General features: G+C 50.8%; 1 protein-coding gene across 5 annotated transcripts; it reads left to right on the top strand.

Moving 5' to 3' along the window:
* Positions 1-1287: 1287 nt before the first annotated feature.
* On the top strand, positions 1288-11934 carry MPV17 (mitochondrial inner membrane protein MPV17). Of its 5 annotated transcripts, none has more exons than XM_043917424.1 (8): positions 1814-1968; positions 2446-2518; positions 8771-8886; positions 9104-9196; positions 9291-9386; positions 9637-9669; positions 9927-9979; positions 10988-11934. In XM_043917424.1, the coding sequence occupies exons 2-8, from the start codon at positions 2449-2451 to the stop codon at positions 11055-11057; spliced, it is 531 nt and encodes a 176-aa protein (XP_043773359.1). In that variant the 5' UTR covers positions 1814-1968; positions 2446-2448; the 3' UTR covers positions 11058-11934. The 5 variants fall into 5 exon arrangements, 4 of the variants coding, with proteins under 4 accessions (XP_043773357.1, XP_043773359.1, XP_043773360.1 ...); XM_043917425.1 differs by lacking the exon at positions 1814-1968 and adding an exon at positions 1972-2028; XR_006343431.1 differs by lacking the exons at positions 9927-9979; positions 10988-11934 and adding an exon at positions 9980-10980 and having other exon boundaries at positions 1288-1968; positions 9637-9858.
* Positions 11935-12529: the final 595 nt, after the last annotated feature.

The raw sequence follows: 12529 nt of genomic DNA, 5'->3' as shown, positions 1-12529 counted from the left end.
GTGTTCCCAAGAGGAAGGAAATGATGCTAAATGAATATATGTTAGGCACTTGATCTATTTCAAGTACTTTAACATATATTACTTAATTTAACCCTAAAAAGTCAATATTGCCCCATTTCACTTGATAAAGGTTCTGAGAGCTTAAGCAGTCTGAAGAAGGTCATAGAACTGCTGAGTGGTGGTAGTCTGACTTCAACTTTCCAACTTGGCACATTTGGTCTCCAATTACATTTACTAGTATAAATTCCTCTAGCATGGTGTTTTGTGTATAGAAACCTTTAGTTAAAAGTTTGTGACATCGAATTCTCTTGCTTCCTAACTGCATTTCTCCAGTATCTCTTACAGGATTCTCCCTGCCTTAAACATACAGGAATTGTGTAAATGGGGGACTGGAGCTAGTCAGGTAAAGAGCCTGAGTCAGACAAGGCTGCCTCCTGAAGTGTGAGCTCCCTGGGGATAATTAAGCAAAGGGTGCCAGGCTGACATCTGCCAGGGATCTTGCAAAAGTTTCCAATGCCCTAGAAAGAATGTTGCAGTATATTCACAAACTGTTACAAATGTTAGAGCTGGAAAGAGATTAGGAAATCACCTAATCTATTGGTTTCCAAACACTTGTAGTTGTGGGCCCGTTTGTTTAAATGTGGGTTTTCTAGAAATACATACATATTTTTATGTGGGTAGCCTTTCCCTTCTCCAGGGGATCTTCCCAACCCAGGGGTTGAACCCAGCCAGGTCTCCTGCATTGCAGGCAGATTCTTTACCAGCTGAGCCACAAGGGAAGCCCAAGAATGCTGGAGTGGGTAGCCTATCCCTTCTCCAGCAGATTTTCCTAACTCAGGAATCAAACTGGGGTCTCCTGCATTGCAGGCGGATTCTTTACCAACTGAGCTATAGGGGAAGCCCTTAGAAATACATACATATTTTTAAAAGTTGAGATAAAACCTGTGATACCCCTATCCCCAAACATCTATAAATCCGTAAAACTGAGGAGCCCTTGGACTGCAAGGAGATCCAAGCAGTCCATCCTAAAGGAAACCAGTCCTGAATATTCATTGGAAGAACTGATGCTGAAGCTGAAACTCCAATACTTTGGCCACCTGATGCGAAGAACTGACTCATTTGAAAAGACCCTGATGCAGGGAAAGACTGAAGGCGGGAGAAGGGGTTGACAGAGGATGAGATGGTTGGATGGCATCACCGACTCAGTGACCATGAGTTTGAGTAAGCTCCGGAAGTTGGTGGATGGACAGGGAGGCCTGGCGTGCTGCAGTCCATGGAGTCACAAACAGGTGGACACGACTGAGTGAACTGAACTGAGGAGCCCAGTGTGAAAACCATTTCACAGATGAGGAACTTCAAATCTAGGGATGACCAAGGCTGCAAGCCCGCTTAGTTATGAAACCAGCGCCTAAACCTGAGGTTCTATAATCCTAATGCTTTCCATGGAAGAGTCATCTTTACACAGCATTTCTAAAGGCTATTGTGGACAAAACTTTGAACTAGTTGGCTAGGAGAACGACAAACCCGAAACAAGACCCAGTTCCACCCATTCAGGAGTTCACAGTTGAGGCTAGTGAAGAACTTAGATTTTTCAAAAAGTAACACACGCACATAAAATTATGGCTAACAAGTTTCCAAAGTGATTCCTGAGACCTAGAACTACGTCTGGACCTTGGCCAGTTCCAGGCCACGGGAAAGGTGAGGGTCTATTCAGGTAAAGAGGCCCTGACACCGAGGAGAGAAGGGGCAGAGGGAGGTAGAGGGACCCTGGTGGGCTAGCGGGCTCAGCAACGAGACCCGGCGCAGAACGAGAAGGAATCCTCCGCGGTTTCAGAGACTGGGTCCACTCCTGTTTCGGCCCCGGACGCAGGGAAAGCCTAGCAGTCAGCCGGACGGACAGGGCGGGACTTGGGGCGGAAGTCCCTCCGCCCGCTCAGGTCACGTGGGAGAGGCCGCGCTCGCGCCCAGGTGAGTAGCTGGAGATCCTCGGTCACCGGTTCATAGAGACGCGTCCCGCGAGCTCCTAGGGTGCGTGGGACCGTTGCAGGTTCAGGGAGTCAGGGAGCTTATTTCCGGTGTGGAGTTGGGCTCTGGAAGGATGCTGCCTGGTGCCAACTAAGAGTCTGAATCTGGGGACCCACAAGGCTCTGGATGAAAGTCCGAGCAGATGTGTCCTGTGTGGTCCGGACGGAGACACCAGATAGCTCTGCTCCAGGGATGGGAGTGGGGTGGAGGGTGGCAGCCCCGGGGATTCCATAGCCGCCTATAGTCTTCTTCTCTTGCCCGACTGTCAAAGGCGACCCCTGTGACAGGAAGCTGTCCAGAAAGCCTCTGTCCCTTTAGAGCGGGTGGGAGAAGGAGTGGTCACAAGGGAGAAACAAAAGTCTCTTTAACTGTGATGAGGGGCAGTGGGGGTGACCCCCCCCTCTCCTCTTGGCTTGGCAGGAAATGGCACTTTGGCGGGCCTACCAGCGGGCTCTGACTGCTCACCCGTGGAAAGTACAGGTCCTGACAGCTGGTGAGTGTCCTATGGGACCTAGGTGGTACCAAAGCAGACTGATTTGGGAGGCAGAAGCTTGCTGCACACACTCCCTCACCTCGTTTCTTGCTTCTATTCAACCTCCTTGAAAGATTGGCTCTCACCCCAGTCTGTTTTGGAGGGAGGGTCCCCAAGGCTGTTCATAAGGAAAGGAGTATGCATAGGTGACCTTGCTATAACATAGGATCTGAAAGTCCTCACAAACCTGAAGGGTCATCCCTTTAGGACAAAGGCATTAGCCGCAGGAGCCCTTATCTTAGAAAGCGAACAGTAACAAAGGCTCCTTTAACAATTCACAGTGTGCAAAGCACTTTCAACACACATTATCTTACAGGGTCCCCACAAAGTCAGTGTGTTAAGATTACTTGAGTCCATGTTAGATCCCACACCTAATAAGTGCTAGAATCAGACTCTTACCCCAGTTTATTTTTGTTAGTATTGTTCTTATTGGGAAATATATCTTAACACACAAAAGAATGATGAAGATATGTGTGTGCCATTTAAATAAAACTAAATTGGAAACTCCTGAATCTGCACCCAGCTTTGAGACCCCTTGAATGCCTGTCCCTTATTCATACACCCCAAGAGATAATTACTTTCCTGAATTTTGTTTAATATCATTCTTTTGCTTGTCTTATAGTTTTACTATCTATGGATGTATCCTCAAACAATATACTAATCGAGGTTTTATTATTACTCTAAATCCAGTGATTGAGTAGTGACCTCACAAAGGTAACCCAGTGATTTACCTGTATTATCGTCTTTATTTTGCAGATTAGCTACCATGAGAGGAGATGTCATGAAGCTTTGTTTTATGGTGGGAGGGATTGGAAGGCCTGTGACTGTCGGGGCAGTGCAGGGGTCACAAGGTTATGGTGAGGTCTTGCCTATGTTTAGAGGAAGAGAACAAGATTCTGATGAGGACCGTGGGCTTCTGAGAGGAAGATTGTTAAAAGGGGTGGGGGATGAGGGAACTACTGAAAGCCAGGGTACAACAGCAGTCCTGCTACTGGAACAGCCCACGTCAGCACTAGAAGCTTCATTCAGTGACTGGCCAAGGAGTCTTGCCCCTCCCTGGGCCCCTCTCCAGGCTCCTGTGCCCAGCTACCCTCCATCCTGTCCTCGGAGTGTCCGTCAGCCGGCATGACTCACCTGGCTGCGCGTGTGGTGACTCATGCTGGACTGGGTGGCTGTGATGGGAACTGACACGCTGGGCCCTTTGCCCAGCCTCAGATTCCCTCGGGGACCCTAACTGCCGGAAGGAAGGTTCTCCCTCTCTCCCTCGTGGCCATCAGGAATAGGGAGGGGAAGGACTGTCCTTGTGTTTCCCTCCCCAATGGATCTGCAGCGGATCAAGGTAGGAGCTAGAGCTCCAAGAGGTCCAAATGCAGCTATGTAGCCGAGCTGGGGCTACTGGTGGTTGGCGCTGGAGCCCTGGGGCCCCTCACTCCCAATCTTCCTGAGGCTGTACCAACATCTCAACCCAAGGCAACCTCTAGTTAACACTTTCCTCAGACTTTCCCAAACCTTTCAGACTCTCCCTTCCCTGCTGCTCAGTGTATTCAAATCAAACTGCAAATAAAGAGGGGCGGTGGATTTAGCTCACTGAGCTGTTTTTAGATCCCAGCACAGTAGTTCCTAAGGTCCCTTGGGACAGTTCATCACACTGGAAAACAGAATAGAGATTTCAGACTTGGAGCTCAAAGACCAAGATTTGAATCTCTGAGCCATAACTCTTAGTAGCTTTGTCAGTCAAGACAAGACGATAAACCTCTCTGAGCCTTTTTTCCTCATTTAGAATTTGAATTTAGGTATATGACCTCACAGAGTCAGTGTAGGGATTGCCTCTGTGAAAAGGCTTTAGAAATCAAAAAATGCTCAAGAAACTTAAAAGGTTCCAGGAGTTGGGCCTTTATTTGAGTGTTGGCAGGCCAAGCACAACAAGCTCTTCTTTTTGTAGTGGTGTTTGGGTTGGGTTTGTTCCACTTGCTGTAAAATTGGACTTGGATAGCCATCTACCTTGGTTCTCCAGAAAGTAGAGTCTGAAGCATCAGTGCAGGTAGTTTGGTAGGAAATAATCCCATAGGGGGAGAAGGGGAAAAGGGACAGTCAATATAAGGATGCTTTATCAAATGGACATTACTTAGGGCCCATGGCTACTCACCCCCTTGTAACTGACTGAGGGGCTCTTTTGAAATGCCTCTTAGGGTCTGTGGGTGAATAGTCTTTTCTGGAGATGAGGAGAAACCTTTACCCACCGGCTCCATCCTACATTGGTCAGAGGTTTGCCACATGGAGTATGGATGCCCGTGTTCTGTGCTCTACCACACTGCCCCGGCATCATCCCCACATCAGTAGCTCTGCCCGAGGAATGGAGCCTGTCTCAGATGTGAGCCCCTTGTCTCAGGACAAGGACCTATTGGGTGAACTGCAGTGATGACTGAAAGAGATGATTGAATCAAAAAGATCTGAGTTGATTCAAAAGAAGTGTCTGATACACCCAGTTTGGGCCAAGTCATAGTCAGGAACAGGGCAGCTGGGGCAGAGTCTGAATCAGCCTTCTCCCCTCCTTTTTTGAGGGCCCTTCCAGCCTCCAGTGGGCCCAGGGCCCCGCTCCATCCATCTCAGGCCACTCTAGTGCTGCTGTGGAAGCTTCTGCAGACACTGGTTTCCCTGGAGTCTGAATGTGCAAGCTCTGCAGACATAAGAGACCATTCAGCCCCATCCCTGAGACTAAGAAGGAAACCGAGGCATAAGGGAGGAGGGACATGGGTGAGGTTTTGTGGTCGGTGGTAGAGCTGCCATTAGAAGGGGGCACCCCCAGGGCGCTAACCCTGCTTGGTCTGGGCTTAGGTTCCTGAGAAGCTGTGGAACTCTCCATGTGTCTTATTTTCTAGCAGCGAGAAGGGCTCAGGCCATGGCGGGGGAGGGCACTGCCCTCTCACTGCTGGGCTTCAGCTCCCTCGGGGCTCTGCCAGACCAAGCGCCTACCCCTAGGCAGCTATTTAATTGTGGGAGACTTCTGGAGAGAAGTGAGATGGCCCTCGGGCCCCCTGCCAGCAGCTATACCTGCTAACCCAGGCCTCTCAGCAGGCCTTCCTGCTCCTCATTCCAACTTCCTGCCCCTCAGTTTCTTCATTTTCCATTCATACTTTAGTTTCCTGCATCCAAGATTCTACACACAGAAGCCAGGAGAGGAACAAAACAGGGGAAGTAGATAATTTACCTCCACCTGTGCCTAGGAAGAGGGCATGGGAAGTTGGGGTTTTTCCACTTGCTGGCAGAGGGTGGTCCCAGATAGATCTGTTCTCAGAGGCAGGTGCTTCCAACCCCTGCCCCCTCACCCTGCTCAATCTGGTGGTGAGTGACGGCATGAGAACTGGCACCTACCCAGGGGCATGATGTCACAGCCGCGCCAGCGTCTGCCCACTGGGCTCTGTGCCCAGCCTGGCATTGGGGCATCACTGCCCGGCAGCCCCTTGTCCTGCCCCACTGGGGCTCAGGCATTATGTCTCTGCAGGCCTCCAGCTCCAATCCCCCAGAAACAAGTCCAAGGAAAGGAAAGCCAGAGCACTGGAGGGTCCAGAACAACCAAATGGGTCCAAGAGGATGCCCCGAGCCTAGGGTGGTTTGGGTCTGTTTGGATTTTGGGTTGGGGAAGGTGGGATGAGGAATCCGAATGCCAGCACTTCCTGCTCACACAATCACTTGGACCAGAAATTCAGGCTTAGACCAGAGCCTTAGACTGCGCTAGAGCTGCTGTTGGCCCAGGGGGCCTGATGATCCATATGCAGAGAAGGAACTGGGCATGCTTCTGTCTGAAATGGACAGAACAGACAGGGCCACACGCTCTATACCACCTCGCTCCTGCTGCTGCCCTTTCACTTGGTAACATCTCAGGCCTGATGGTCATGGTCTGGGGGCCTGGAATCCACTTCTCTCCAAGGCTGCAGGCTTCCAGGACCTGGCTACAAGTCAGGGACTTTGGTTTTCACTCCTGCTGTGCCTTTAGCATGTTGTGTGATTGTGGTAAGCCACAAAGAGTGAAAACACACATCTCTTTGAGACTCTTTCCTTCCCAAGGGTATTGCTGCTTATTCTCCCCACAGGATGACAGGAAGCAGAGGGGTTCACATTCTGGGAGTAGAAGACAGGAAGTGTGTTAATCCAGGAAATGTCTGATATGCGGGCCTTTGGGCCCTTGTTTGGGCAGGAAGCTCCTGTGAGTTGAAGCCACAGGAGCCTCTCTGTGCCTACTGGCACCTGAGCCCAGGTCTCTGCCTCTGCTGGGAATTCCTGGCCTCCCATTTCCCCTTGAGAGAAGGCCTGTGTTCAGGCCCCAGCTCCCTTCCTTACCAAGTCACCTCATTCTCAAAGACATTCAGTGGAGAGGTAACCTCTATCTTCCAGACCTTTTGTGAAGATTAAATGTGTGAGAGTCCTTTGTATACTGTAAACATCTTACCAAAGTAGAATGTCAAACTGTTAGTCCTTTCATTTAAGCAGCAACTCTATTCCTGTTCCACCCTCCCTGGGCCTTTTCAGGGTCACATGGCCACAGCAGCTCCCTCCTTTCCCTGAGTGTTCAGCTGGTGACCCCAGGTTGTTAGAGGGGACAGGGAGCTAAGTGCTAACTGCATGGAGGGGGAGAAACTTTCAGCCCCACTGCTTCTCACACCTTGAGCCGGTGTGCACCCTTCAGGCCAGACTTAGCATTCTCCGTGTCCTTCCCAGGGCAGTCCTGTTGTCTGGGGTGGTCCATTTGACTTTTCTCCTTGGTTATTTTCTGAGTCCCTGCCAGGCTTGATGTGGGGGATAAGAGAACAAACATGTCTAAGATTCTGTCCCTGCTAGCCATGTTTTGGGAAGAGTCTCTATCACTTCAGGAGTTTCAGGGAGAGGAGAGGCAGGGCTCCCTTGATAGGTGTGCTCGGGGTCCCAGCAGCTGAGGCCAGCAGCCTCGGTCACTGTGGGCGCCCCAGTTCGCAGCCTTACTCAGCTGCCTCTGACGAGGCTGCATGGGCAGGGCTGTTCCGGGGGTGTGTGTCGGGGGGTGGGGAGCAGTGAGTATGCAGCCAGCACAGACGTCAGCACCAGCTCCGGGCCAAGGAGTGGGGTTGAAGGATGAGGATGTGTTTGCCCAGGGCTAATTGAGGGCACAGGGAAAGTGGTGGCTGCGGGGCTGGAGGGGGCTCTCATTACTCAGTGAGATGGACGGGCAAGCTGGAGGTCATACGGTTGCTTGCAAGTGGCCCTAGAAGTGTGTGTTTGCTAGAAACCATCACCCACCGTTACCGATGGGGCGGGGGTGGGGGGGGGCTCTGTAAACAGTGATGATTTCTGTCTTGGTTTCTGGGTGTGGGTGTCCAACTGGTGCTACTTGGAGCTGGGTGTCTGTGCAAGTGGGGGGGTGGGCAAGCAGGTGTGAAGACCTGAGGAGAGATGCCCTTCATGCCTGTTGGCGGCTCAGTTTGAGACTGTGAATGGGAAGTCTGGGTCAACCTGCCTGTGCTGGGAGGTGACCAAACCCTTCCTTGCAGGGTCTCTTAGCAGCTCAGCCAGTCATCCCCTGCCTGGGATCATTTGAGTACTTCAGCTTTAGAAAGTTATTCTTGCTGTTCTCCACAAAGAGAACTCCCAAAACCAAGATGAAGGACATTGGCCAGGGTCCTGCCTTCAGCGGAGGAGGAAAAAACCACAGTGTTCCTTATCATTCTGCACATGATCTGTTCATAGTACAGCATTCTGGAAGGAATACTGTCTAGGAAATCAAGCCACCTGGTTCTTCTTGGCTCTGCCACCTAATGACTCTGTGAACTCCTGGGCCTTCATTTCCAAGCCTCTGGAATAAGGGGTTTGCACAAAAATATCTGGAAGGCCTTTCCAGTTCCTACAGTCGGTACTTCTCAGCCCCCAGCAGCTCGGATTCTCCTTCCTCTACCTGTGGTTTCTGAGGCTAACTTCTCTTCACTGCTCACTGCAGGGTTCTTGGCCCTGGCCTGCTCCAGGCTGCTCAGCCCAATTTCTAACAGGACACATATGAAGTGTCACCATCCTTGGGGAGGTGTCACCATTCTAGAAGCAGTGGGAAGGGACTGGCCACTTGCCCCAGATTGAAGCCCTTGGCCTTAGAGTGCCAGAGCCTTATTCATTCAGTAGACTTACCTCCCTCCTCGGGATGGCAGCTTGTCCCTGGGAGGTGTCCTGATGACACCTGTGTACCCCGCACAGGGTCTCTGATGGGCCTGGGTGACGTGATCTCACAGCAGCTGGTGGAGAGGCGAGGTCTGCGGGCACACCAGGCTGGCCGGACCCTGACCATGGCCTCCTTGGGCTGTGGCTTTGTGGTAAGTTTTGCTGACAGCAGGGCAGCCGGTGTGTTGGACAGTGGTCTCATTTCCTTGTCATCCTTTGGTTTCCATTGGACCCTCTCACATCTAAGCCATCCTCGAGTATCTGCTCCCCTTGGGGGTTGCTTTCTAATATTTGAGGTTGCAGCTTTGTGATGTAAAATCCTGGTGTCCCCTCCACATCCCCGCTCACCTCTCTGGGGGTTCCTTTCAGGGCCCTGTGGTAGGAGGCTGGTACAGAGTTTTGGACCGGCTCATTCCTGGCACCACCAAGGTGGATGCACTAAAGAAGATGCTGCTGGATCAGGTGAGCAGAAGGAAAAGGGATTTGGGAAGGGTGAGCTGTGTTGCAGGAGGGTGGGGGTTTAGGTCCTCACAGCACTTTAATTTCTCTTCCCTAGGGGGGCTTTGCCCCATGTTTTCTGGGCTGTTTCCTCCCACTGGTTGGGACCCTCAATGGACTGTCAGCCCAGGACAACTGGGCCAAACTCCAGCGGGTGAGCTGGCCCGGTGTGGGGATGCTTTCTGGCTGGTGAACCGGCAGACCTGGAGGAATGAGGCAGGGAAGGGTGGAGATGCAGGCAGAGCCCAGCTCTGGAGGAGAGGAGCCGGGGGGCTGTGGTGCAGGGGTGTCTTCTCTGAGCCAAAGTCTGTGTGCGATACTCATGCCAGTTGGCAGTCGGCACTGGGAGGTCCGAGGTGCCCGGAAGTGCCAGTGTTCACTTGTTCCTTCTCTTGTCTCCTCAGGATTTTCCTGATGCTCTCATCACCAACTACTATGTAAGAGCTGGCACCTCAGCTGCCTCTTCTGCTTTCTTGAGTCCAGAAATGCCCAGGGATTGGGGGATCCTCCTGATACAGAAATTCCTCCATCAGGATTACTCCCTCATGCCCATATGGGCACTGTAATCAGGGAAGCACTCACCCAGTGCCACGTGTTTCTGCCTGGAGAAGCTGGAGTCAGACCAGGCAAGGCCGTGAGTCTGGCGTCGCGTGATGGAAGCAGCCCCCCAACCTTTCCCTTCTCTCTCTCGTAGCTCTGGCCTGCCGTGCAGTTGGCCAACTTCTACCTGGTTCCTCTTCATTACAGGTATGCCAGATCCCCACCCCACCCTTCAAGGAAGATGCATATTATGAACAGTTGGAGACAAAGTGATCCTCACTTTTAACCTTGAACTACCTTAGAACACGCCACCCTGCGCCCCCACCCAGAACACCCTGCCCTGGTCAGAGCTCCTCAGACTCCTGAGCACTTTGTTCAGAATCTCTTATGTTATAGAACATCCCAGAGCGTCTGCCTGCTGACCTCTCATCTTCCTAGGGAGGATCTTGCTCCACAGCCCTCGTCTCCATCCCACCTGGGCTCTTTACCTTTGATGGCCTGACTGTAGGGACAGTACTACAGCCTAGGTTAGGCAGAAATGTAGATCAGAGTCAAGTAGGAATATGGTCAGGTTAGTTCCACTGAAAAATATTATTTTACCCTACATAAGCAGGATAGTGGCTGAAAACTCAATAAAAATAAATATAGTGGAAACAAGATGAGTGGTTAAAATTATTGGAGGTGAGGGGGCTTTGGGAACGGGAAATCATGAAACTCTTCAGAGGAGACAAGGTCAGAATGGACATGAATAGCATAACTAAAAGGAATACAGACTTGTGAACCAAATCAAACTTTAGAGTCCTGGAAATGCTCTTTGAAACTAGAGTGAAATATATTTAAAATAGAAGGAGGTACTACTTTAAATGGCAGGCAGCACATTTTTGGAAGATGAGATCTCAGCTGTACAAGACAGATGTGTGTTTAGAAGGAGCTTGGATGGAGTATGGATAAAGAGCCATGCATGGCAAAATGGCTGCTGGGGGCAGTTAACTTTGAGGCTCTTGTCCAGGAGACGGAGCTCTGGGCCAGCACCAGCACCTGAGCTGGTTGTCCTCTCATCTGAGCCACACATCCATCCATGGGGGCTGAAGGAAGGAGACCTAGATCTGGACATTCTTGGAGATATTCGCTCTTTGTCTGCTATACTTTCCCTCCTCTCCCCCTGGCTTCCTCCTTATACTTCCTCTTCTTCATGGTGCCGTCCCTGTTCCTTAGGTTGGCTGTGGTCCAGTGTGTTGCTGTTATCTGGAACTCCTACCTGTCCTGGAAGGCACATCGGCTCTAAGTCAGCTTCACTCCATCACTTCTACCTTGTAGTGATGCACCTTGACCCTGGAAGGGCCACTTCCTCCTCGGACCACCTCCTCAAAGTGGGCACATTGGTCTTCACAGGGTTCGGTGGCTGGTCAGAACTTAATGGGATTAGCACCCTGAAATGGCCCATTTCACTCTAAAATGTAACCTGACTCCTATTGAAATGGCGAAAACCCACCACACAGTAGGCACTCCGTAAATATTTGTTGAAACATATCATTTTGTCAACTTTAGATTATACCCACATCCTGGCAGACGCCACTTTTCCCCACTCTTCATAGACAGCTGTTTTCTTAACCCTTCCCAGCCCCAGTGTAGCTCCAATTTGGGGGAGATTCCCTCAAACTCTTTATATGGTGCCTCTGTAAATATATTTCTAAATAGGTAATCTGGAACATGCAGAGGCAATGAGTAAGATCCAGCAGAAAATGACTGGGGAGTCTCATTTTCCAGGGTTTGGAAAGAAGTCTGGAGACCCCCAAACCCTAATCTTCTTTTACAGATGAGGACACTGAGGTCCATAGAAGTGAAGTGACCTGTCCACACTGTGAGTTAGTGGCAGAGTAGAAACACGAACATGTGCTATTATTGTTTGAATGTTTGTATCTCTCCAAGTTGATATGGTGAAAACCTAATGCCCAAGGTGATGGTATTAGAGGTGAGACTTTGGGGAAGTGATTCGGTCATGAGGGTAGGGACCTGATGGGATCCGTATGCTTACAAAAGAGGCCACCTGAGGAGACAGCAAGAAGCAGGTCCTCAGCAGACAGTAAACCTACTGGCACCGTGATCTTGGACTTCCCAGCCTCAAGAACTGCGAGAAATAAATGCTTGTTGTTTATAAGCCACCCAGCTTATGGTATTTTTGTTACAGCAGCTCGAACAGACTAAGAAGCCTGGAAGTTTTCTTACTTCCTACTCAGTGATCTTAACCTGGAGGTCAGCAATAAAATAATATTCCTGCTGTGATTCCCAGGAGAAAATTTAACTTGGCTAAACTTCAGCTTTGAGGCAAACCAAGAAGCAGATGGACCAGCCTTTGTTATCTGAAATCACCCCGAGTCGAGAGGCCCTCTTTTTTTGGCATGTCAGTCAGACAGCCCTAGGATTTAGATCCTGGGGCTGGAAGAAGATCACGAATCCTGGCAGCTCAAACTGCCTCTTGGGTAGGGTACCACGGTGGTAGCTGAAGGCCAGCAGTGCCATCCTGATTGCCTCCATTTATAGAACAGATAGCTGGGGCAAGGAACTGGATCTGAGCAGCACAGCATTTTCCCCAAGGTCTCTGGCCCCTTTCAGAGGCTGAGGACAAGGTCAGCACCATGGACAGCACCACAGTCCTGCCTCCCTTTCCTGTGCCAGAGAAGGTTGGAGATCTGGACTAGTCTGGTCTAGGGACTGGCCGGCCCCCTAGTCCCTCCTGGCGTTCTAAGTGAGTGAAGG

Source organism: Cervus elaphus, chromosome 11 (genome assembly GCF_910594005.1).
Source record: "Cervus elaphus chromosome 11, mCerEla1.1, whole genome shotgun sequence".
Taxonomy (NCBI): Eukaryota; Metazoa; Chordata; class Mammalia; order Artiodactyla; family Cervidae; genus Cervus; species Cervus elaphus.
The sequence above is the reverse complement of the archived record's forward strand: the minus strand, read 5'-3'. Positions and strand labels throughout refer to the sequence as shown.